This window comes from Pristis pectinata, chromosome 34, assembly GCF_009764475.1.
Source record: "Pristis pectinata isolate sPriPec2 chromosome 34, sPriPec2.1.pri, whole genome shotgun sequence".
NCBI classification, from domain to species: Eukaryota; Metazoa; Chordata; class Chondrichthyes; order Rhinopristiformes; family Pristidae; genus Pristis; species Pristis pectinata.
In genome coordinates this window covers 2,114,720-2,141,650 of record NC_067438.1, presented here as the reverse complement: position 1 = coordinate 2,141,650, position 26,931 = coordinate 2,114,720, and the positions used below count along the sequence as shown (strand labels likewise).

The 26,931-nt window shown below is 43.0% G+C and overlaps 2 protein-coding genes across 2 annotated transcripts in view; both read right to left on the bottom strand.

The window, feature by feature from the left end:
• LOC127585805 (uncharacterized) overlaps positions 1 to 6,872 on the bottom strand; it is a 31,362-nt gene extending 24,490 nt beyond the window's left edge. Inside the window, exons 1-2 of the mRNA XM_052043502.1 lie at positions 6,225 to 6,872; positions 602 to 686 (exon numbers count right to left, since the gene is read on the bottom strand). Coding sequence (XP_051899462.1) covers positions 602 to 665 — 64 coding nt within the window. The 5' untranslated portion in view covers positions 666 to 686; positions 6,225 to 6,872. The remainder of the gene's footprint in view (positions 1 to 601; positions 687 to 6,224) is intronic.
• A 989-nt stretch (positions 6,873 to 7,861) lies between these two features.
• The window catches only part of LOC127586060 (carnitine O-acetyltransferase-like), a 37,305-nt gene continuing 18,235 nt past the window's right edge, over positions 7,862 to 26,931 (bottom strand). The window contains exons 7-14 of the mRNA XM_052043854.1: positions 26,697 to 26,875; positions 22,301 to 22,401; positions 21,244 to 21,363; positions 20,044 to 20,166; positions 17,241 to 17,376; positions 14,645 to 14,707; positions 12,937 to 13,074; positions 7,862 to 8,972 (exon numbers count right to left, since the gene is read on the bottom strand). Of these exons, the coding sequence (XP_051899814.1) occupies positions 8,757 to 8,972; positions 12,937 to 13,074; positions 14,645 to 14,707; positions 17,241 to 17,376; positions 20,044 to 20,166; positions 21,244 to 21,363; positions 22,301 to 22,401; positions 26,697 to 26,875 (1,076 nt within the window). The 3' untranslated portion in view covers positions 7,862 to 8,756. The remainder of the gene's footprint in view (positions 8,973 to 12,936; positions 13,075 to 14,644; positions 14,708 to 17,240; positions 17,377 to 20,043; positions 20,167 to 21,243; positions 21,364 to 22,300; positions 22,402 to 26,696; positions 26,876 to 26,931) is intronic.

The window sequence follows — 26,931 nt, the reverse complement described above, 5'->3', positions numbered from 1 at the left end:
TTCACCACTTGGGGATTCGAGAACTAGGAAGTATCGTCCCAGGAAAAAGTTTTGCCAACTTTCACCTCTCACAGGGTTGTGAATCTTTGGAATTTTTTACCTCAGTGCCTGTGGCAACTACGATGTTGATTATGTTGTAGGGCCAAGATAGGCAGATTTTGGACTATAGGAGAGTCAGGGGTTAAAGGGCAATTGGTTTCCTGCACGAGACTCCAAGCATGGAATCCACCCAGGAAGACTCCCTTCAAGGATCACACAAAGCTGGTCTCACACTCAGAGTGAAGACCGGCTTCTGTGTGGGAAGCCCAATGTTATCTACAGCTGCACAAGCATCGACAAACAATGTTAAGCATTACAGCTCGAGGCTGTGCATCACTGTGCCACAGGGTTTCATTCTAACAGAGGATCCAGAATCAAAATAGCAAATTCAGTTATAGACACAGTAAATATCCATTCATGATTGTTAATGTTTATCCGATAAGATTCTATTGCATGGCACATATAAACATTTTGGATCCAAGCGATTTAGTCTATTCCAAAAACACGCATTTAATATGCTTACACCAAAAAATGTAATTAAAATAAGAGCAAGATATCTTACCTGATAATACGGTTTGAAGACAGCAGGAAAGGAACAAAATACCGTGGCAACTTCTTTCCCACATTGTAAAGAATTAATTGATCGCCTAAAGAGAATACATTATTTTTCTTGAGTGGAGATAATATCGTCAACATAAATAAGGCATCACCAATAGTTTCCTATTTCCATAATATTTCCAGATTCCACAACTAAGCTCAGCTCATCCACTGATGAAAAGATCATCCATACATAAACAAAACATGAATGAAAATCTTTTTAGCCACCCGAGCCGGTTCCATTATTTAATGAGGGAAACATTGATGTTGGACTGCAGATGCTGGAATCTGGACGAAAAACACTATGATGCTGGAAGAATTCGGTAGGCCAGGCAGCATCTGAATTCCTCCAGCATCGTAGTGTTTTTCATCCATTATTTAATGATTTGTGCCCCAACTGCTGTACTTATGCATGGAATGATCTTGTTTGGATGGCATGCAAACAACACATCTCACTGTATCTTGGTACATATTCAATAATAAACCAATTACCATCTCCAGATACATTGGCTCCCTGGGTTACGAAAGACCTGACTTACAGAAATCTGACTTTACGCAGATCCTCCCAGACTCTGCTGTCAGGTATAGTACTCCAATCTCTTCACCAGGAAACATTGCAGGTATCACCAACAGAACAAGCCAATGCCTTCTCCAAACTCTCCATCAGGAAAGATCAAACATTATGAACCCTCAAGCCATCTCTTGTTAGTACACGTTTTCTTTTATTAAACTACCAATAGTTTTATCACTGATTAGCAGATCAGTTCCCCGTCACTCCAGTCGGGCTACATTCAGACAATCACTTGTCATGGTTCACTTGCTGCTAACACCTCCTATCACCTACAATGACCTTCCCTCACCTATTCAAATCCGTCCCCAAGACCCATCAAGGCTAAAGATTTCATGTTACTATTTTGGAGGGAAGTTACTCATTTCCAACTTACAGAAAATTCAGTTTACAACTGTTGTCAGGAGTAGAATCGTTACGTAACCCAGGGATCCCCTGTACTTACATTTTCAATATATCCCTTTATAAAAACTGCCAATGTCTGATTTAAAATTAATAATTGCCCATTGTCCAAGTAGAAGTTCTCCCTCATGTCACTCCTGAAATGTCCGACTCTCATGCTTAGACATTTTTTTACCAAGTACTTTGTAACCGGTTGCAACCACACAAGTGGATAGGGTGGTAAAGAAGGCAACCAGCATACTTGCCTTCATCGGTTGGGGTGCTGAGTATAAATGTTGGCAAGTCATATTGCAACTTTATAGGTCACAAGTGGAGTATTGTGTGCAGTTCTGCTCTCCACATTACAGGAATTTATTTTAGTTATCTTTATTAGTCACCTGTACATCAAAACACACAGTGAAATGCATCTTTTTGTTTAGAGTGTTCTGGGGGCAGGCCCTTGGAGCAGAGGAGGTTCACCCGGAGGTTGCCTGGTTTGGAGAGGAACGAGAGGTTGGTCGAACCTGGAGAGTCGGAGGCTGAGGGGCAACCTGATAAGGACATGGATAGTGTAGATAGTCAGAGTCTTTTCCTAGGTTGAAATGTCAAATACTAGACGGTGGCACAAGAAAGACTACAGATGCTGGAAATCTGGAGCAACACACACAAAAAGCTGGAGGAACTCAGCAGGCCAGGCAGCATCTGTGGAGGGAAATGAACAGTCGACATTTTGGGCTGAGACCCTTTACCAGGACTGGAATGAAGGTATTGGTCTGAAACGTCAACTGTTTATTTCCCTCCATAGATGCTGCCTGACCTGCTGAGTTCCTCCAGCACTTTTGGTGTTGCTCCAAGTACTATAGGGTATAGCTTTAAGGTGAGAGGAGGAAAGTTGAAAGGACATATGCAAGGCAAGTTTTTTTATACATAGGGAGAGTGGTAGCTGCCTGGAACACACTACCAGGAGAGGTGACGGAAACAGATATGACAGCAAGTTTAAGAGGCATTTAGACGGGCACATGAACAGGCAGGGAATTGGGGGGATATGGACCATGTGCAGGCAGACGGGATTAGTTTAAATTGGCATCACGGTCAGCTCCTGTGCAGTCCTGTTCTACGTGTCCCCAACCAGAATTGGTTTCACTCTATCTACGCTGCCATTTCCCTGTAACATCTTCAAATCTTCAGATGATCTAATTCGTAGGGAATAGTTTACATTAAGACTTGGCAGCCAAGTATCATTCCTGGCTTTGGTCTCAATACCTTAAGCTGTGGTGGACAGTATTCCAGTCCTGCGCCGTGTGTGGTCTAACGAAAGCTTTGTACAAGCAGTGTATCTTCTTCTACAGTGCTCTTGTCCTCCAGATACAAGAGCCATTATTATTCCAATTCTCCCACTTGGTGATCCTGACAACCCACCCCCCCAACCATGCCTCTTCTTTTCTTCCCTTCCCTAGCCTCTTTTGTCTACCCCCTTTTGTCCTCTTTACCTTTGACCCATCCCCCAGTAGATCTGCTCTCCCCTCCTCCCCCACATCTGCCTATCACTATCTCTCTCCTGCATCTACCTGTCACCACCCTGTGCCCACCCCGCCTCCCCTCTTTTCTCCACCTATCACTGCTCTGCTTTTCTCTCCTATATATTGGGCTTCCCCTTTTCCTATCTTCAGTCCTGAAGAAGGGTCCTGACCCGAAACGTTGACCACCTGCTTTTCTCCACGGATGCTGCCTGGCCTGCTGAGTTCCTTCAGCATCATCGTGTTTTTCATCTAGATTCCAGCAGCTGCAGTCCTTTGTTTCTCTACTAATCTCAATGTCTATCTGCTCAGCCTTCCTTGTTATAGCCACCATAAAATCATATTCATCCAAAATCCAGCTGACTGCCTTTAGACCAGAAGATACAGGAACAGGATTAGTCCATTTGGCCCATCATGCCTGCTCTGCTATTCAATCATGGCTGATTGCTTTTCTCACAATGTAGAAGGTGGCCATTCAGCACATCTAGTCCATGCCAGCTCTCAGAGCAATACCATTCCCCAAATTATTTCCCAGTAACCAGTTTTCTCTCACGTCATAAATTTCCCCGCGGGGTCACTCTTGTGGACTGAACATAAATGTCCTGCAAACTGGAGACCCAATCTGTGTTTTGTGTCTTCAGTTTAGAGGACACCACGATGTGAGCACCAAATGCAGTACACCAAACTGGAAGTGAACCATTGTGTTAGCTTGGTGTTTGGATTCAGGATAGTAGTAAGGATAGAGGTAAAAGGGCAATGTTGCTTCTCCTGTGGTTGCATAGGAAAGTATTGTGAGAGGGGAAGAGGTTGTTGGTGGGGTTGGAAGAGCAAATCAGAACATCGCTGATGCAACGGTCCTTCAAAATGCTGAAAGGGAAGAGGGAGGATGCGTTTGGTGGTGACATTATGTTGAAGGTTGTGGAAGTTATAGACAATGGTTGGTAAAGATATATAATTGGTTTATTATTGTCACAGGTACCAAGATGGAGTGAAAAGCTTTGTTTGTGTCCCATCCAGACAGATCATTCCATACACAAGTACAACAAGGTAGTACAAAGGAAAATAGAATGAAGAATATAGTGTCACAGCTACAGAGAAAGTGCAGTGCAGGTACACAAATAGGGTGGAAGGGCTGTGACGAGGTAGATTGAGAGATCTGGAGTTCTTTATCATTCAAGAGGTCCATTCAAGAGTCTTATAATAGTGGGATAGGAGCTGTCCTTGAGCCTGGTGGTACGTGTTCTCAACCTTTTGTATCTTCTGCCCGGTGGAAGGGGGGAGAAGAGAGAATGACCCGGTAGGTGGGGTCTTTGATTTCATTGGCTGCTTTCCTGAGGCAGCAGAAGTATAGACAGTCAATGGAGGGAAGGCTGATAGACTGGGCTGTGTTTACAGCTTTCTGCATTTCTTGCAGTCTGGGCTTAAATATGGAGATTGACAGACTTGGAGAGTGATGGCATGGGGAACAATCCTTCTTCTAGGTGGCACGAGAGGGTATGAGAGCAGAAGTACAGCAAATGGAACAGAGATAGCTAACAGTCCTGCCAACTATAGTGGAGGGTAAGATAGTTAAGCAAAAAGACATTTTGCAATCAGTGATGTGGAAGGTATTGCAGTTACAATGGAGTCAGAGCAAGTGGGAGAAAGGAAAGGAGGTTTTACCGGGAACAGAGAGTCTAGTCAAGATCGCAGTGGTGGTCCTTGGGCTTGCAATGGATATTGTTTGTGAACCCAGACCAAGACAGAAGTGGGGGAAACTGAGCAAAAGACAGAGTTAGACCATGTGAAAGATAGCAGTGAGGAAATTGACAGCAAGGTCATGAAACTTGAGTTCTGGATGAGAATGAAAAGCAGCATCAATTAAGGTATTAATTTCCTGCATTCAGACCATATCCCTCCAAGCCCCACCCCTGCATGTACCTATCCAAGTGCTTCTTAAATGATACTATTGTACTTGCCTCAACCACTTCTTCTGGCAGTTCGTTTCATATACTCACCACGCTCTGCGTGAAAAAGTTGCCCCTCAGGTCCCTTTTAAACCTTTCCCCCTTACCCTACATCAATGCCCCCTAGTTTTGGACTCCCCTACCCTGGGGAAAAGACTTTTAGCATCCACCTTATCTATACCTATTTATTACATAAATATGAGCATATGTATGCATACGCAGTTATGTTGCAGTTCTACAAGTCATTGATGAGGCTGCACTTGGAATAATGTGCACAGTTGTGGTCACCCTGTGATAGGAAAGACACAGCTAAACTGGAAAGAATGCAGAAAAGGTTTATGAGGATGTTGCCAGGACTAGAGGGCCTGAGTTATAGGGAGAGGTTGGCCAGGCTGGGTCTTTATTCCTTGGAACATAGGAGCATGAGGGGTGGCGTTATAGAAGTTTAAAATTATGAGAGGTTATAAAATTATAAGGGGGATGGTAACAGTCTTCTCCCCAGGGTAGGGGAGTCCAAAACTAGGGGGCATACATTGCAGTTTTCATAAAGGGATGTTTTGGTTCAGGAAGTTTCAAAGTAGTGGAGTGCAGGGATATAAATGGGAAGAGAATGGGGAAAGGGAGAGAGACAAAAGTCATGCTAGAAAGTAGCAAGTTCCTTCTTATGAGGACTGAGAAGTCCAAGCCAGTGGAGAAAGGATCGTCAGAAGGTTAACTGCATCTGGCGGACCATGGTCTTTCAAGAAGCACTTAGACAGGTACATGCAGGGGTGGGGCTTGGAGGGACGTGGGCCCAACGCAGGAAATTGGGACCAGCTGGGTGGTCGGCATGGACTTGCTAAGCCGAAGGGCCTGTATCCGTGCTGTATTGCTCTATGACTCTATGGTGGGGTCATAGACAGGTGGCTCCCTCACGTCCGTTCAATATGTATCACCCTTTCACCGAGGGACAAGTCTCAGACACCTCCCTGACCCTCTCCCCATTCCCCTGAACGGACAGACTCGCCGCTCCGGCTCCGGGAACGAAAGCGAAGCCTCCGCCGGAGCCGCCCTCGGGGACCGTGGGCCGGCCCGGGGCAGCAGTTTTCCCTTTCACTGACTCCCGCTGGGAAATAGGAAAGTGACCGCTTGGTGCCAGCGGCTCCCGTGCGGTGAAATGTTCCTGAGCCCACTCACCTGATCAGTCCGTGGAACAGCCGCTTCCCCTCTGGCCGACGCCCTCCTCAAGCAGAACTCGGTGCCCGCACTCTGTCCCCACTCCCCGTGGGGGGTTTGTAACCTGCGCCCAGCAACAACGTGAGATAAACGGCCTCAGAGAGACTTTCTTCAGTGTGGGGTAGGGGGACACCCCACGGGAGGGGGAACGGCAGCGTCTTGCGGATAGAAAAATAATTACACTTCCGCAAAATGGCTCGTAGATGGGCGGGACGGTGAAACTGAAACTGTACCGAAGATTGGAAAGGACATGGGTGTTAACGGCGACCTTTCAGTATGGTTTGTAATTGTTAAACTCAACAGGTAGGGGTCTGCTCAACTCCAGAGTCGCCACAATCCATCACCATCCCTTTGGTCCCTATGTGCGCCTCTCCCGGCAGGTCACCATGTCTCGGAGCGGGAACCCCCGACGACCCAGCCCCTGTGGGTATGGACAGAGCCGCAGAGACTGGAGTGATCCCAACCGAGCTGACTCCGGGCGGATTAGCTCATCGGTCCCAGGCCCTTGAAACCCCGCTCGGAAGATGGTCCTACACAACTGCACCGCGTCTCAGAAAGGCCAACCGTGCTATCGCACACTGCAGGAAGGCGTTTCCTGCATGGACTGCTCAACACACACCCCACCCCTCCTCATCCCCACCTGCCATCGAACACACCCGGGCGGAGGCTTTTTTCTGTGCAGTAGTCCTTCCCCCGTCTACACTGGGGGCCTGGATGGAGAGAGTTGGACATGTTCTAATCAGCAAATTATTAAACTGATTCATGGATTCAAAGTCAAGGTCGAGTATGCACAGGTGCAATGAAAAACTTGCAGCAGCAACACAGGCACATAACATTCATATAAGCAGCATTCACGAGAAAAACATAACTTATACAGAATATTTTTTACAAGAAAACACAATTAAAACAAAAAAAAACAAAGTCCATTTTAGTGCAAAGTGATCAAAGTAGTCGGAGTGTTGCTAAACTGTAGTGATTAGGGCTGTGCCCCTTGGTTCAAGAACCGAATGGTTGAAGGGAAGTAGCTGTTCTTGAACCTGGTGGTGTGGGACTTCAGGCTTCTGTACCTCCTGCCCGATGGTAGCTGTGAGAAGATGGCACAGCCCGGATGGTGGGGATTCTTTATTTATACACGTTGCCTTCTTGAGGCAGCGCCTCCTGTAGATACTCCCGATGGCAGGGAGGGGTGTGCCCGTGATCTATTGGGCAGAATCCACTACTCTCTGCAGCTTCATACATTCTTGTGCATTTGAATTGCACCAGTCAGTCTGTGCAGTGGCTGTCAGGCTCATGAGCAGGGAACATCTCAGCTCCCTGACCTTGGCCTCTAGACTAGCCAATGGCAGGCAGATTTTAATGGCTGGAATTTAGAAATATGCAACATTGTGGCCTCAGGGGAAGTTTGAAGATGGGGCTGAGGGAGAGGGGTCATAATAATGCTCAGTATGGCCATTGACACTTCTTCTGATGCACTTGAATTTCTAGGCATAAGACTTTTTGTTCCATTTAATAACTAAAACTTTTCACAAATGCAAAATAGCAGCAATTCCACTTATTGAAACAACACTTTGAAATTGATACCAATACAAGGAAAAATTAGTTGTAAGAATCTATTTATTCAAAATATTGTTACATCTCACCACTTCTTGTGAATAGAATCATTCACAAACCTTGAAGACTAAGAGAGCCCAGTGTGGCATTTAGCCTGAATACTTGCAAGAAACGTCAAACAATGAGCAAAGTATATGAAATATTCTAATGTTGGGAATGGCAATTATGTTTACTTTCTTTGGATTTGAGCTTCAAATGCAAATCAAAATGCACAAAATGAATATTCCATATTGGTCAACCTCCAATGCAACAGTAATGACAATCCAGATCCCTGTACAAAGGGGTGAACAGAGATAAAGTAATTAAAGAAATGAGCTTTGTTGATTGGGGAACATGCTGAGTTAGAATTTCAATGGACTGTGAACATAAAAGGCAATAAGAAAATGTAAAAATGTGTGTGTAAAGATGATAAATTACAAATAACGGCTGTTAATGTATAGTTGTAACAGGTTTATTGCACGTTTAGTGTTCTATGCAGTGAAAGCAGTACCTTCACATGTTAAGTTGTAAGAGAAGCTGCCAATAAACACTATGCAAAGAAGTCCAATGCAGATAATAAATGAAGCTCACCTTTTCCATCCTCACAAACACACTTCATTTGTAACAGATAAATGCAGATGAATTACAAATGACAACTTGGGGTTCATCAAACATATTAAGGGATATTATACTTTGACCTTTGAATACTGAGACAGAAAGCAAATTTCTGGTTGTAAACAGCTTCCTGCATTGTACATGTATGAATACCATTAGTTCAGCTGCTGGATCCAACAACCATCAGCCTTAATAAATCATGTTAGTTCAGATTACAAGGTGACCTCTCAGTAAAATGCTATATTGCTGTCTTTGTACAGGAGACTGGCTCTTCCTGACCGATTTTCCCTATGTGGTCTGACCAGATGCCTCCATAACTAAGTCCTGCATGTCTGAGAGTGCAGTCTCCAGTGATTTTGAAAACCATTCTGCATTAGTCTCTTCACAACAATTGAATGCAGAGACAGAGAAATTGATGTGATCTTCTAAAGGATTGTACCAAACCCCATATCCGTCTGGCTCCATGGGACCGAAACACATCACACAGTCTGCCCTGGCAGAAACCTATAGGAGAGAACAGGTTCAACATTGAGCACTCAGTCAACATTCAAATATGTGTCACACGGAAATTCATCACTTCTTTTACCAAATTTGTCATTTTGGACCCCAAAAGTTCAGAATACTGAAACCGCATACTGCTGTCAATATATCATCCTCAAGGCTTAACCTCTGACCCAGAGAGCAAGGTGTCAGAGGTTATGCCTGGGTCAACATATCTAGTTTTGCATGCCTGCTGAGGTTGAGAGGATTAACTAAATACTGGGTTGGGATTAGACGACAAAAAAACTTGTAAACCAGACAGAGAACAAAAGGAGGTTGATTGAAAGGAGTTGCTTTGGTCAGGTTGTGGTTAGTTCGACACCATTGATTAAATTATCAAATTCAGCTTGTTGAACCAAAAGCTGCTGTGCATGCCAGTGGCTCTACTTCATTAGGAGTTTCAGGAGATTCTGTATGTCACCAATGGCTCTTACAAATTTCTACGGATGTACGGTGGAGAGCATCCTGACTGGTTGCATCACAGCCTGGTATGGAGGCTCCAATGCACAGGATCGCAAGAGGCTGCAGAGGGTTGTAGACTCAGCCAGTTCCATCATGGGCATAAGCCTCCCCACCATTGAGGACATCTTCAAGAGGCGGTGCCTCAAGGAGGTGGCATCCATCACTAAGGACCCTCACTGTCCCAGGACATGCCCTCTTCTCATTACTACCATCGGGGAGGGGGTACAGGAGCCTGAAGACCCAGAACCAATTATTGAGGAACAGCTTCTTCCCCTCTGCCATCAGAATTCTGAACAATCCATGAACACTACCTCGTTATTCCTTTTTTTTTGCACTATTTGTTTTTGTAATTTATAGATTTTGTATCTTTGCACTGTCCTCATGCTGCAAAACAACAAATTTCACATCATATATTAGTGATAATAAATCTGATTCTGATTTTGAGGCATTGACAAGCCGGGTCGGTCCTTATGACTGTCACTCAAGGGCAAACCTACTTTCTCTTGTCATGGTGGGGAATTGGGTTGGGTGGTAATTGGTGCTGCACCAACTATCCCATAATTTACTCAACTTCAGGCAGTCATGAAGAGCCTTAATTTTAAGACTCCTCATCCTCTTGCTGGATCCACACGCAGCAACTCAAGACTAGTGGGTGACACTGTGGCACAGTAGATATGCCTTGTAGCTCTAGTGACTGGGTTCAATCCTGACCTCCAGAGCTATTTGTGTAAAGTGCACATTCACCCTGTGACTGCATGGGTTTCCCTGGGGTGCTCTGGTTTCCTACCACATCCCAAAGACGTGTTGCTTGGTAGGATAATTGGCCACTATTTATATACTAAATTTCGTATTCAAATAACTATCAAGTTAAAATGATTGTCTCCACATTCAACCTCACATTCAATGTTTCTCCAGTATAATGTTCCTCATATTTCAATCAACTCCTCCTGTTTACATCAACTCCAGACATACCTTTCCTTATTCACAAGCCTGTCCCTCTCTTCCAGCCAGCACCACATCTCCATGTTATTGTAGATCTTTTTGTTTTTCCTGCCCCTCTCTCCACTTCCCACCAATTACTCTGCAACTTTAAACTTGTTTAACTTCTTACTTTTTCCAATTCTGTTGAAAGATTATGAAACATTAACTCTCCTTTTCCAATAATACTATCCAGCATGCTGAGTATTTTCAGTGTCTTCTATTAACGTTTGATTTCAGCATTAATCTAAAGACAATGGATCCACCCCAAATAGGTGGCTCATTTTTGAAAATAGTCTTATCACCTACATTTTATGGTTTTGCAAAATGACACCATCCACTCTGAATCCAGGCTGACACTCCAATGGAATCTCATAGCCAAATTACCTCAGCATCAATCCCATCACTGAAGATTCTGCCTTTTGCTTGAGATGTTAAAATGATGTTCTGTATCCCTATTCAGAGGGACACCAAATATCCCTGACATTATTTGAAGAATAAGACAAGAATTCTCTGGCCAACTTTTACCCCTCAGCTACAACTATCAGTAAATTCATTTGCTAATTGTGTGCTGAGGTACAGTGAGAAACTTGTCTTGCATACTGTTCATACAGATCAATTCATTCCAACAATGCACTGAGGTAGAACAAGGTAAAACAATAACAGTGTGCAGAATAAAGTGTTACAGTTACATAGAAAGTGCAATACAGGCAGACAATAAGGTGCAAGGTCATAATGAGGGAGATTGTGAGGTCAAAAGTCCATCTTATCATACTGGGGACCATTCAATAGTCTTATAACAATATAGGTGCTGGACATTTTTATTCACCTGTCTATTTCCATCTGTTTTTCAGAATTACCTGGCTGTTAAGCCCTTTGAAATTGAGTCACTCAGTGCAGAAACAGGTCTTTCTGTTTGCTATGTCCTCACTAGCCATCAGGTACCTGTCCATAGCAATCCTATTCTTTGCTTTTGCATCCATATCAACTCCTCTCCCCTCCAAATTCTCCCGCCATCCACCTTCACTGGGGGCAATTTCAGTGACCAATTAACCTGCACATCTTTGGAGTGTGGGAGGAAACTGAAGCATCCAGGGAAACCCTTGTGATCACAAGAAGAATATACAATCATATATATGCAACAGGCTCAAGGACAGCTTCTATCCTGTTATAATGACTACTGAACTGTTCCCTGAGATGGACTTTTGATCTCACAAGCTACATTTTTATGACCTGCACCTATTGTCTGCCTGCATTGCACTTTCTATGTAACTGTAACACTTTATTCTGCACTCTGTTATTGTTTTCCCTTGTACTACCTCAATGCACCGTTGTAATGAAATAATCTGTATGAACGGTATGCAAGACAAGTTTTTCACTGTACCTTGGTACATGTGACAATAATAAACCAATTTACCAATCTACACCCTGACAGCACCAGTGGTCAGGACTGAACCTGGGTCTCAGGAACTATGAGACAGCAGGGCTAACCACTGTGCCATTACGTTCTGAGAGTGTGAAAGACACTATAACAATTAAAGATCACCCTTTCTTTACTTGTCCAGCTTACCAGAGAACAGCAGGAATTAAAGGCCTTCACTACAAATTGCAAGGAGATTTTCCTTGAGGTGAGGAAAAACCTACTGAGGACCATGGTTTTAACCACACACCCAGGACATTTCAGCCAAGTATCTCATCATGCCTCATGTACAAAAATTGATTCAGTCACTCTGATGCAGGTGGACACAGCAATTAAATGACAGAAACAAGTTGTTTTTTCATGAAGAATTTCACTCCCTCTCTCTGTTCTTTTTAGCATACTAGCTAATTTGTGCTCAGTTCTGTTCTAAGCATTGTAGGAATATAGCTTGGACATGAGCATGCAAAAAAAATTGAAGTAAATCTCATGATGTACAATTTGAAATTGAACTGAGTTGTCAATTAATATTTAACCACAGATTTCCAAACAAGAGAACATTTTCAGAGCCCATATTGCTATAAATCTATTCGAGTCATAGAGTCATACGGCACAGAAATGGCCCAACTTGTCCATGCTGACCTGAGCTATTTGCTTGCATTTGGTTCATAACTGTTTGAACCTTTCTTAATCATGTACATGTCCAAATGTCTTTCAAACATTGTAATTGTACCTGCTTTCTTCAGTTACAATTGAGTAAATACCCTTGATAATTACAATTCAACTAAAAATGAAATTTACCATAGGACTGTGCTGAAGGTACAGAAGGGTAGATTTTCCAACGCATTATGCCACTGACAGAACCTCGTAGGCAGGTACATTTGCAAAAGCCAATTGCGTGCTGCTTATAATTTTCCATCAGACCTAATGGTACCTCAGACTCTTCAAGAATGAGGCAATGAAGACTGTTTGGGACTAATGGTTTATGGTAATCCCAATGAGGATTCTGGTGATTCAGTTAAAGGGTAGCAGTGAAATTGCTAGAACTCCCTGTTCACAGCTTAGACGTACCTGCCCTGTCGAGAGCCTCCAGTGTGTTGCTACAGCAAAAGATGTGTCCATAAAGATCTCCGGCACACTCAGACCTTCTTCAATAGCCTGCAGCTTCAGCCCCAACAGGTGTCTGTCAATGGCCAACCCTTTAAGTGTCTGGGGGTGAAACAAAACAGGTACATTTGAAACAGCATTCTGTACAAATTCCCAGAACAGATCACAAGTGCTCACGGCTTCAATCATTTTACCTGGTTATCTGTATAAAGCAAGTTCTAGCAATTGCTCAACAAGAAGCTTGAACTGTAAAGTGCATAAAACCATCTAAAGCAGGATGTTTCCTGAATTAAAGTTCCAGTAGCAGAGTGGTTGTTACTGATCAAGTATCTAGAGGATTATTAATCCAGAGATAAAAGTTCAGATACCCTGCCCACTCCATGGCAGCAAGGAAATGCAATTCAATTAAATAAATAATGTAATTAAAACCCTCACATTGGCTATCATGTGGATTGAAACTACCAACTTGTTATGAAACCCGTCTGGTTCACCAATGCTCTTCCCCTGAGGACAGACCCACCAGTGTGGTTGATTCCTCTGTTCTCTGGAATGATGTGTGAAACATTCAGTTCAAGGACCCATTAGAGATGGATAAACCATACTTCTTTTGCTGTCAACATCCACATCCCTCAGAGTCAGAATCAGAAGCTATCCATCAATGACTTAAAAGATCACGTCTCACTTATAACAATCATTTGCTAACAGTAACGCGGTTTACATATTGTTATATATGGTTAGAGAAGACTTACAAGCTCAATCAATATGCCCAATAATAGGAAAGGTATCTTCCTTTGTTTGACTTTGGAGCACAAACCATCATCACAATTTTAATTTCAGGTGCCCTGCTGGAGATCAAGTTGTTGCCTTGAAGTGTGTTGGGACAGGATGTTATTGAGTGTCCACAGTGTTTCCACTGCCTAGAGATGTTTGAAGATACCTCTTGTGCATCAAGTGGCCACATCAACGATGACCAAATAAGACAGGAATTCAGTGCTCCAACATGACATAAATATCAAAATAACCAACACTTTCATCCACTTTGCTCAGTTGGTGGCAGGACTCTTTTTAAGTTCCATTGTCTATCCATTCTTCATTAGACTCTGTTTAAACTCTGGTAGATCATCATGGATCACAGTCTCAATTGCAGCTCAACGGTTGTCACTGTCATGCTCAAGTCTCACCGAGGCTAAAGAGCACAAAACCGCAGGCTGATGGGCACTACGGTACTGAGGGAGTGCAGTAATGTCACTAGTCACACCTTTCAGATGGCCCCTTCTGTTCTCACAGGGGGATGTAAAAGATACCAAGGGTCCACTTCAAAAAATGAGGAGGGGAGTATCCCTGGTACCTGGCCAATATTTAATCCTCACTGAATTAGGATTATCACATTGCTGATTGTGGAAGCTTGCTTTGCACAAATTGACAGCTATGTTTTCTACATTACAGAATAAAAACTTATTTCATTTCTTCCTGAAAGGGAGATGAAATGTGCTGCATAAATGCAATTCTTTCCTTCTTTCACAACATAAATATTTTGTTCTAATCCTTTATAGCTACACGATTTCAGGTAACTCGGTCACCAAACAGCAGCAAGAACTGGCAAACCAGACCCGAGCTGAACTGCAGAGTTCACGGAATGGTTTGGGTGCGGCTTACCCTTATCTTTTCTTACCATGTCAGTATATGCACTGTGGCAGTCAATGGCTCTCCTCAGTGCTGCTATCTTCTGCTTTATCTGAGGGAAGAAAGAAATGCAGTACTAATCATGGTGACACTCAATGCATTTGAGAAAAATAATTCTGTTATTTGTTTTAGAATGCAGTGTTTTCTTGTGTCCTTTGTGCCTGACTGTAAAATTCGTAATCAGTCTGTATCTGATTGGAACCAGCATTGTGGACACAGCATTAACACTGGCCTCCTGTTCTTCAGTCTGAAAACACATTTGGGTTTGAGCATTGTCCACTCATGATGCTCCTTCACACGTGGAGAAGAGATTGGTCAGGAAATCTTTCTGCATGTCAAAGCAAGAGGTTTAAGAAGCATTGTCCAGCGGAACTGTGGCAGGTTTGAGACCTCCACAGTGAGTGATATTGAGCATAATGCACTGCACACATTGGAATCATAAATCTTGGACGTTCTGTTCAACATCATGCAGAAATGGCACGTTAGTTTCAAGTACAAAAAGCACAAGCTTTAATTTGCAATCTCTCACCATGCCAGGGGTTTTGTGTGGGGCCAGCACAGAACAAATGAGTCCTCAGGTGGTGGGGTGGTGATGGGGACTGGTGTACCCTTGATGGGATAATGTATGAAGTTGGGATATTGTATGGAGTTGGCCTCCAGGGGCAGAGATCGTCATTTGTATCACCTCCAAGAGAAATCCTAACTAGCCGGGGGTGACATCGGGACCTTACTTGAAAATTCCCAGGCACCGTTTCATTACCAGGCTCAACAAGAGCTGCTCAGATTGACATGGGCCCTTAAACACAAACGCAAGCTTTCACCCTTCATGGCAGGCCATCTTCTGCCTTCAAAACCCACACTATTTGCGAATTCCCACCAGAATTTCACAATGGTTATGTCAATTGTAACCTTGCTTCCTCTGATATTAATTGCACACCAGTTAGTCAAAGTCAAACTTAAAGTTAAGTTTATGCACAAGTACGTGTGTGCACAGGTGCAATGAAAAACTTACTTGCAGCAGCATCACAGGCACATAGCATCAGATAAGCAGCATTCACAAGAAAAACATAAATTATACAAAGTTATACAAGAAGAAACACAATTAGAACAAAAAAAAGTCCATTGTAGTGCAAAGTATTCGAAGTGGTCATGGTGTTGTCATACTGAGGTTGTGATTAGGGCTGTGCAGGTTGGTTCTTTGATGTTAATTGTGCCTTGCTTGTATTTACACCACCCACTGTGTATTGAGCAACCTCTAGGCTGAAATGGGTCATCAACATTGGTATTGGTTTATTATTGTCACTTGTACCAAGGTACAGTGAAAAACTTGTCTTACAAACCAAACTTACAGGTCAATTCATTACACAGTGCAGTTACATTGAGTCAGTACAGAGTGCATTGATGTAGTACAGGTAAAAAACGATAACAGTACAGAGTAAAGTGTCACAGCTACAGAGAAAGTGCAGTGCAATAAGGTGCAAAGTCACAACAAGGTAGATCGTGAGGTCAGAGTCCATCTCATTGTACAAGGGAACTGTTCAATAGTCTTATCACAGTGGGGTAGAACATAAGGTACTGCATGGGGCTGGTGATTCCAGTGAGCAATCAGTTTTCAGATTTAAAACACTGATGCACAGTTAATAAAAAGGTTGCATGACACAATAGAATTTCTAGTCCATTGGACAATATTTAATTTTTTTTCCTCAACAATTTTCTTGAATGCTCATTCAAGCTTCTGCTGAAAATTTCTGAAAGGAAATTCAGTGAGATAATTTTAAACATAGCAACACGAGGAGGGGGTTTTAGCTCCTCTGCCTGCTCCATCATTGACTGAGATCATGTTTGGTCCAAGACCAAAGTCCACATTCCCATCTTTTCCTGCAATATTGAACATCCCTTGTTAACAAAAATCTATCAACCTCAGACTTAAAATCAACAATTGACCTGCCGCAGATTTCCATTTGTGGGAGAGCTCCCAACTTCTTCCAATCTCTCCAAACTTCATTCTTAGGTCTAATTTTTAAACTCTCCACCCCAGCCCTGATAACCACTAAGGGACAAATAGCTTGAGGGGTCATTAATACCTTGACAACTTCAACTCTTAAACCTAAATTCCAGCAAATACGACCCTATCTTGTGTAATCTCCCCTTATAATTTGAGTCAAGACATCATCTGATAACTCTACTTGCACTGCTTCTATGGACAATACATCTTCCTAAGATACAGTGGCCAGGTCTGCTCATAGCACTCCAAATCCTTCTCCAAGGTTTATCCAGGAGGACTTCATGTCTGGGACTCTTGGTAAGTAAGGAAACAATAGGGGAATACAATATTGTATATGAAGAACATGTTACAAACTGAAAAAGAAGAAGATTTCCACTCTAACCTCAGATATAACAACTCTGCATGACCTCTAAATTCTACATGGACACAGAATTCCAGTGGAATTTTAAGGTCACTATCATATTTTACAGAAAACGACTGTTTTCATCATTGCCAGTTCAAAGGACGGTTAATGTTGAAAAAGTCAGCAGTGGCTGTTAGTCAAACACAAGATATTTTAAAATTTCTACAGACAAATTACCTCTTTTCCTGGATCATCCATACTTTCCACGAACTCCAAGGAATCAGTAGATGATGACCGAACTACATCAGTGCGTCCCAGATGGAAGTTTCTCAGAGAAACAGTCTCACACGTGGAACATAGCTCCTTGTACATTCTGAAAGTGGCAGCAAAGAGATGAGACAATAACTCAGGAGTTACAGGGGGCCGGTCATTTAAAACATAGGCAAGTAGAAATTCCTTTTCGCAGAAGGTGGTGAATCTCTGGAATTATCTACCCCAGAGGCTAGCTCAAGAGAAGTATTTAAAGAGATAATAAATTTTTGGAAGGTCAGGGATTTGAGGGCTCAGGGGAACTGGCACAGAAGTGGAGTTGAGGCCAGCATAGATCAGCCATGATCATATTGAATGGAGGGGGCAAGTTTGAGGGGCCGAGTGGCCTCCTCCTGCTCCTATTTTCCTGCGCTCCTGTCAGGATTCACTAACTGGACAGTTCTAGTAACCAATTTGAATAGATAGTTTGATAGGAACATGACAAATTAAAAGAGGAGCTGGCTCTTCAGCCCCGGCTGCTTGTTCTGCTGATCTTTTAACTCAATGCCACTTTCCCTTATCTTCCCTTAATACAGAGTCATACAGCACAGAAACAGGCCCTTTGGCCCAACTGGTCCATGCTGACCAAGATTCCCATCTAAGCGAGTCCCATTTGCCCACGTTAGCCCACATCCCTCTAAAATGTTCCTATCCATGTACCTGCTTAAGTGCCTTTTAAATGTTGAGCTGCCTCAACCACTTCCTCTGGCAATTCATTTCATATACTGACCACCCTCTAAGTGAAAAAGTTGCCCCTCAGCTTCCTAGTAAATCTCTCCCCTCTCAACTTAAACCCATGCCATCTAGTTGTTGATTCCCCAACCCTGGGAAAAACACTGTGTGCATCAACCTTATCTATGCCCCTCATTATTTTATACACCTCCATAAGATCACCCCTCATTCTCTTATGCTCCCAATGAATAAAGTCCCAACCTCCTCAACCTCTGTCCATAACTCCATCCCTCGTGTCCCAAGTGATCTACAGATTTATCATCCAAAGCAAAGTTTTCAACACTGTACCAACCAGTCTAGGGTATTCTGCACACAGGGACTACAGTCTCATGGTCCCAGTGGGCTGGATGAGAGCAAATGTAACTCTGCTGCGGGAGAGGGGAAGGGAATAGAAAGTAGAGAATAGTAGACTGGTCAGTCTGATATCACATCAGGAGAATATGGGGTCTATCACCAAGCATAGGATGGTTGGAAAGTATCATATTGGCAAGCAGAGTCAACATGTTTTTATAAAAGGGAAAAGGTCTTTCACAAATCTAATAGGTTTTTTTTGAGGTTATGACTAGCAGTGTGGATAAAGGGGGACAGTGGATAAGCTGCATCTAAATCTTCAAAAGGCATTTGATAAGGTACCACACAAAAGGTAATGTAAAAATAAAAATGATGAAAAAACTAAGGTTTTTAGGATAACGATTAGATCTGGAGGAGAGCTGAAAGCATTTCCACTTACCAATCATGGGCCACATACAGAAGATAAATCCATTGGGAAACTCAAGATAAAAACATCTTTTATCAGTGAGAATGGGAACATTCCTACAGGAATAGCTGAGGAAACTCACAGGGAACAGTGGACATCAGGAAAAAGTTGATAGACAAATGAGGGAGAATGGAATAGATGGGGTGAGATGAAGAAGCTCATGTGGAGCATAAATAACTGCATGGAGCAGAAGGGCCAAATGGCCTGTTTCCATTCTGCTATTACTTTGTGTGGTTATAAAGGGAGATGATGTACCTGTGAACAAGAAATCAACTGATTTCAAGGAACGTTAATTTGACCATCCTACATCAAAACTGAAGTCATGTTTAACAAGGGAAGTTAGCGTCACCAGCTTTAAGGTTACACTGAGGAATCATTTACTGTGAAGTACTGAATACTCCAACACCACTGCACAGGAAGAAAATGATTTTCAAAAGTGAAAAATGCCAAGTTGGCCTCATGAAATTAAAATCTTAACAAGGACACCTTGTATAATTTGATACATTACACAGTAGATGTAAGCCACCAAACCTGAGTAAATAAAGCTCAATGAATCTGTATGGATTACTGTAGATTGTTTCATGATACAAGACCTCCTGGCGATTAATGATAGGGTAGAGTTTTGTTTTGAGAGGGGGTGGGAGATGGATGGAGAGAGACAGAGTCAGGATTGGGGTGGGGAGGGGAAGGGGAAGGGAGATTCCATTTCTCACTGATGAAGTCAGACCAACTACAGCAGCTCAAAGTTCTACAGGCAAGTGTTCTTCAATTGAAACATACAAATCACTCCTTCAAAAATAAAACTTCTTTTCACCAATCTTTATAAAAAGATGATAGAAAGTATAACTCTATAAGAAAATGGAAAGCAGAAAACTGCAGACAGTGGATCTCTGAAATAAAAACTGAAAATGCTGGAAACACAGCAGGACAGACAGCATTTGTGGAGAGAGAAACAGAGCTAATGTTTCTGATTGGTGACCTTTCATCAGAACCATTCCTTAAGGAACTTCTTTAAAATGCTGAGCAAAAATACAAAGTGTAAAATTTAAACATGAAGATGATGAAAGTACAAAACAGAAATTTTGCAAGGAAAAGTTAAAGTGTGAAGGCTTATAACAACACCTTACGTCCATATTGTTTGAATAAATTTAGAACACAGATAAAACCAGATTTACTAATAAGCTCACACCAGCTTAAAGGGTTAATTAGGACCCCACCTGAATGTCATCTCAGAGTACATACCTAAAGTAGGCCAACTGTAGTGCCATCTGAACAAAGGAGTCCGGGCTCATGCCATGTTTTTTGGGAAAGTCTTTGCCAAAGTTTCTGTAGGTGAAGCAGCTGATGTCCAAGTCATTGACTAAACTGGAACAAAGGTACAATTTCATCTCTGTGAGTTTTGGAAGTAACTAACCTTAAGACAAAAGCTACTCCAAAAGCAAGAATCTGTATTAATGAGACATCTCTAACCAATATAGGTCGGCACAACATCGTGGGCCAAAGAGCCCGTACTGTGCTGTACTGTTCCATGTTCTATGTAATAATGTGCCCAAGGGTGTTCACAGGATTATCAACAAAACCACTCAATTAGATATGAAGGTGGAGGACCAAAAGCTGGTCAGAAAGGTGGGGTTTAAGAAGCAATTTAAAATAAAAGTGGAAAAACAAAGAGGTTTAGGCAGGGAACCTCCAAATGTAGGACCCTGGCAGCAGAAGGTACAGCTGGCAGTGATGAAGCAATTAAATTTAGGCATAATCAAGAAACTGGAATTGGAAGAGTGGAAAGATCTTGAAGAGACAAAGGGCTGGCAGAGATTACAGGAAAAGGGAGGGGCAGTATAGTAAAAACTGAAGACTGCATCTAGCCCACACAGAAAGGAAGTCGTGTGGTCACAGTGATATTCAGGTAGGTATGGTCTATCATATTGTATCTGCTACAGTGGTTACATTACACAGCATACATGGCATTCCCTTCATCCAGTCACTTCCATAAATATAAAGTTATCTGGAGGATCAGAGTTTTTCCATTGACAAATGAACTTACAACAGAATAGTCAGTATCCAGCACCATTTGAGGTAACACATGAAAGCAAATACTGAATTTAGAATAACATTCAAATTGTCCAAAATATCTTCACCGCTGGTTTATGCAATTTAGAATCAATGATGTGGGAGACACGGTGGAGAAAATCTTCAGGGACACAGTTTCACCACACAGAGAGGAAATCTACCCAATTCTGAGAGATTTTATGCCTTTAAGAGTCATTGAATCCACCAGTCAGGGTGGAAGCTCAGGAAATCATATCTCAAGAGAAGGAATGCTTCTAGGGTGACGGATTCTGCTGAATGACCGCTATACTTTGGGAGCTAAATATCTGTGTTTTCTTTAGGATTCTGCATCCAGTCCAACAGATACACACAGGTAACAACTGTGCTACTCACATGTCCAGATGCTGTTTTGCATGCTCAATGTCCCGTTTTATCTCTGGAGTGATGTAAAAGTAAAGTTTCTTGGGTAATGGCAGAGGAATCATTGGAGCTCGAACTGTATCTGGGTCCTTACTATAAAAGGCAAAGTACGAAATTAAGATTTTGAATCAACGACAATACTAATTAAAAAAAAGACACTACGGTGTGACATTTTTAAAGAGTTAGGTATTACACAAAGGAAATGCAAGATGTGAAATGTTACTTATCACCTTGTTGAGGTTACATGAGCCTGAGGGAGGAACTGTCAACAGCACAGTATGTGTTGCTTCTCCCCATCCAGTACAAAGGGTAGCAGGTTCAGTAAACCGCCTTAAAATTGGCTCTCATCCAACCAACCCTCACTTTGGACTTAGAACCCACTGGTGGAATATTAATTACATTGGAGCACTGCCCAGGGACTTGGACTATAACCTCCCAATGGAAGAGCAGTATTAAGATTGATCAGAAAAGAAATCTGTCTGACTGTGTTTACCAGATCAAACTGAATTTCAAACATACATTAAGTAAGAATATACAAAACGTTCAGCTTCTTGATCAAACTGGATGCGTCCTTATTGCTGAATATGTTACGAATCAACTCATTCAGTGGTCTGCAGACTGAATTCAATTGTTGCCATATTAAAGACACTGGGAAACCAAACTTTCTGATCATTATCCTGCAGTAATTTTTAATAGAATACCAGTCATGAAGAAAGAAAGACCCAGTGGTGGTAAGAATTGAACCACTGTGATATGGATAGGCAAGGTGCTCCTCCTGGTGGTCTAAACCCATTTTACACTAACAAGTTGGTACAAATAAAACAATGGACTAAAAGAATGCAAGTTGTGCACATCCTCTGACATTACCAACCACAACCTCCAGTCTTCTGCCTCAAGATCACTTTCAGGCATCTTCCATCTCTCAAGCTCAGGCAGTACAAGCAAAAAATGGGGTCATATTCAGAGAGTAAATAATATCCTCAATAAGTCACTAAAACAGAGGAACTTGCTTCCTTCTACATTTTCTTACCAATAATCTAGAACGTGGTCCAATATGGTAGCAATGGGTGGACCCTCTGCAGAAGATTGTTCGTAGATAACACCACAGGATCCATCCTCGCCAACAATGAACTGCAATACAACCAGCAACCCTTAGATCCATTGGATACAAGATCAATTAGCAACTAATGATTAATTTGGAGACTCGGCGGCCAGCCATTTTAACCACCATACCAGCCGGGATCTGCCGGCGGCCAGCGATTTTATTTCCACTTCCCAGTCCCTCACTGACACATCTGTCCATGGCCTCCTCCACTGCCGAGTCGAGGCTAGACACAGAGTAGAGGATCAGCACCTCATATTCCACCTTGGTAATCTCCAACCTGATGGCATGAACACTGAATTCTCTAACATCCAGTAAACACTCCCCTCTGTCCCTTCCCGTTTTTTTCCCTGATGAAACTGGGCCCCTTTACCCTCTCCCTTTCCCCTCCCCCACTCTCTCCATGTTTCTTTTTCAATCTTTTTATTAAATTTCAAATTAATTCAAATTGATGTACATAACGTTAATAATTCTACATATGATACAAAGAGATTGGGATAACACTAATAATAGTTGATATTTATACTCACAAGGAGTAAAATATGTAATCTAGACCTCCCGCACTCTTGCTAAGTGTACATGATGGAAAAAAAATTGAAAAGAAATTTAGTTATATGAAAAGAAAACCCCCAAATCAAAAAAAAAGTATAATATTAAACAGAAACAAACCAAAAACTTCAAAGACAAAAAAACTGGACTGATATTTCTTCGATTAAAAAAAACACATTCTCATGTCATCAGCTCCGCTCCTCTATATTCAAAGGTTATTGAAGGGGATTCAAAAACTCTCTCCATCTCCCCATCACCCACACACTCCTCCCATCAGATCTCCTCCCCACTTCTTTCCCTTTATTCCATGGTCCACTGCCCTCTCCTATCAGACTCCATCCTCTTCAGCTCTTCCACCTCCCAGCTTCCTACATCGTTCCCACTCTCCTCCCTCCCTTATCTGCCTATCACCCTCCTCACCTGGATCCACCAACCACCTGCCAGCTCTTGCTCCACCACCACTCACACCCCCCCCCCACCTTTTGAAACCAGCTATCTCCCCTCTTTCTTTCCAGACTGTCCTGATGAAGGGTTTCAACCGGAAACGTTGACTGTCCATTTCCCTCCATCGATGCTGCCTAACCCGCTGAGTTCCTCCAGCTCCATGGTGTGTTGCCAGTGATTAATCTTCTTCAATGGTTGTTCACCAGGCAAACTCAACCATTTAAATCAAGTCTGGAATCAAAAAATCACAGCATTGGAAAGCCATCTGCTTCCTCCTCGCAGCAGATACCTCCAGGCCTTCGCACCACGGCTATCTTTGTTATTTGAGCACAACCGTGCAGTGAATGGACTGGAAACCAAGTGAACTCGTGTTCTGCCATGGCAGGTGCAGAACTTCAGGGTCAATGGGTCTGGCCATTTGGCAACCTTCAGGGGACCAGGAAGGGAACCAACATGCCATTAAGACTTAAGCGGTCCACTGGGAAAAGAATCTGACACTTCCATTTGGTCTGACCTCACATGACTACAGCCTCTCTGTCAGTTTGGTACTCTCGACTGGAAAACCAGTCAGATTTTTTTAAAGCCTATTAGGTCTGCCCTCACTGTCCCCATTTTAAGGGATAAAAAAACTCCCACATGCATCCTCTCCAGATCTTTTTGTCAGCACATCACCCATTTCATTCTCTAACCAAACATCATATGAACTTATTTTTAAGTGAAGGATCCAATAACTTAGTCAATATGTCCCACCAGTGCAGTCCTTGTACAAGAGGCATAAAAATGGTTAGTACAACTTGAATGATCAGTGTGTGTGGCGGAGGAAACAATATTAGGAGGGAAGCCAAGACTAAAGGTATCCCCCATTCATACAACTAACTTCTCATAAATATACATTGATCAAAACCTCTTGCACCTCCTGGACCAATTAGCAGGTTTACTCCAAATGTCAGTCACGGCTCAATAGTTAGTTCACTGGCCCAAGATTCAACAAGTCATAGTTTCCACCACAAAGACAAAAATCACTCTGGTCCATGACTAGAGGCCGTGGGGCAGAAGCAATAAAACCCCACGCATTCTACACGTATTTGGAGAATAGGAGGATGATTAGAGTGAGGGTAGGACCGAACAGGGATAAAAGAGGAAAAACACAATGATGTTGGAGGAACTCAGCAGGCCAGGCAGCATCTGTGGAGAAAAACAGGTGGTCAACATTTTGGATCAGGACCCTTCTTCAGGACTGAAGATAGGGAAAGGGGAAGCCCAATATATAGGAGGGAAAAGCAGAGCAGTGAGAGGTGGACAGAAGAGGGGAGGCGGGGTGGGCACAAGGTGGTGATAGGTAGATGCAGGTAAGAGATAGTGATAGGCAGGTGCGGGGGAGGAGGGGAGAGCAGATCCACCGGGGGATGGGTCAAAGGTAAGGAGAGAAAGGGAAAAAAAGGTGGAGAAAAAAAAGAGGCTAGGAAAGGGAAGGAGAGAAGAAGCATGGTGGGGGGTGGGGGTGTTGTGGGATTACTTAAAGTGGGATAATTCAATGTTAAAAGAGAAAACATGTGTCTTGAATCGGAAGAGGTAGGGGAGGTCCTTAATGAATACTTTGCTTCAGTATTCACCAGTGAGAGAGACCTTGATGTTTGTGAGGATGGCGTACTGCAGGCTGATACGCTAGAGCATGTCGATGTGAAGAAAGAGGATGTGCTGGAACTTTTGAAAAACATCAGGATAGATAAGTCACCAGGGCCAGACGGGATATATCCGAGGTTATTACAGGAAGCGAGGAAAGAGATTGCTGCGCCTTTGGTGATAATCTTTGCATCCTCACTGGCCACAGGAGTAGTGCCAGATGATTGGAGGGAGGCAAGTGTTGTTCCTTTGTTCAAGAAAGGAAGTAGGGATAACCCTGGGAATTATAAGCCAGTGAGTCTTACTTCAGTGGTGGGCAAATTACTGGAGAAGATTCTTAGAGACAGGATTTAGAGAAGCATAGGCTGATTAGGGACAGTTAGCATGGCTTTGTGAGGGGTAGGTTGTCCCTCACGAGACTGATTGAATTCTATGAGGATGTGACAAAGCACATTGATGAAGGTAGAGCAGTGGATGTGGTGTACATGGATTTTAGTAAGGCGTTTGATAAGGTTCCTCATGGAAGGCTCATTCAGAAAGTCAGGAGGCATGGCATCCAGGGAAACTTGGCTGTGGGGATTCTGAATTGGCTCGCCCATAGAAGACTAAAGGTGGTTGTAGATGGAGCGTATTCTGCCTGGAGGTGGGTGGTGTTTTGCAGTGATCTGTCTGGAACCCCTGCTCTTTGTGATTTTTATGAATGACTTGGATGAGGACGTGGAAGGGTGGGTCAGTCAGTTTGCTGATGATTCGAAGATTGGTGGTGTTGTGGATAGTGCAACAGGTTGCTGTAGCTTATAACAGGATATTGATAGGATGCAGAGCTGGGCTGAGAAGTAGCAGATGGAAATCAACCCGGATGTGTGAAGTGATACACTTTGGAAGATTGAATCTGAAGGCAGATCGAATCAGAAGGCATTAACCTTATGGTAGGACTCTTAGCAGTGTGAAGGAACAGAGGGATCTTGGGGTCCACGTCCACAGATCCTTCAAGGTTGCTGTACAGGTTGATAGGGTTGTTAAGAAGAACTTCATTGGTAGCAAAGTGGAATGTCCTGAAAGGGATGTGAAAGTTGCTGTAAAAATGGAAATATTTCTTTCTACCAAAGAAGGGCAGCTCTTTTCACACAATTAAACTTGGAGGATTGTGTTCAGTTTTGGTCACCCTGCTATAGGAAAGATGCCATTAAGCTGGAAAGAGTAAAGAAAAGATTTAACAGGATGTTGTCAGGACTCAAGGGACTGAGTTATAGGGAGAGGTTGGACAGGCTAGGACTTTCTTCCTTGGAGCATAGGGGACTGAAGGGTGATCTTATGGAGGTGTACTCAATCCTGAGGGGCATAGATAGGGTGAATGCACGCAGTCTTTTTCCCATGGACGGAGAATCAAGAACAAGAAGGCATAAATTTAAGGTGAGTGGGGAAAGATTTAATAGGAATCAGTGCAACTTGTTGTTTGAAACACAGAGTGTGGTGCGTATATGGGACGGCTGCCAGAGGGAGTGGCCGAGGCAGGTACAATTACAACAGTTAAAAGACACTTAGAGAGGAACATGGATAGGAAAGGTTTGGAGGGATATGGACCAAACACAGGGAAATGGGACTAGCTTAGATGGGCATCTTGGTCAGCATGGATGAGTTGGGCCAAAAGGCCTGTTTCCGCATTGTATTACTCAAATTGGTCAGCACACCATCTTTTCCCTTGTACCTGCAGCGTTTTGTCGAACCAACGGTTGCCGCTGTTGGAGTAGCTTCCTCCTCCGTGTAGCATCTGGGCTGCCATCCGGCTTGTGTACTTTTCCTCAGAGATTTTCAGGACCGGCGAGTCCAGGCACACGGTGAAGATACTCTGCTGAATGGCCCGGACCGATTCCCTGTTCAGCTTGTCTGAGGGAGACACCAACGGCCGCATTCCAGATCACGGTTTTACCACACAGACTTTC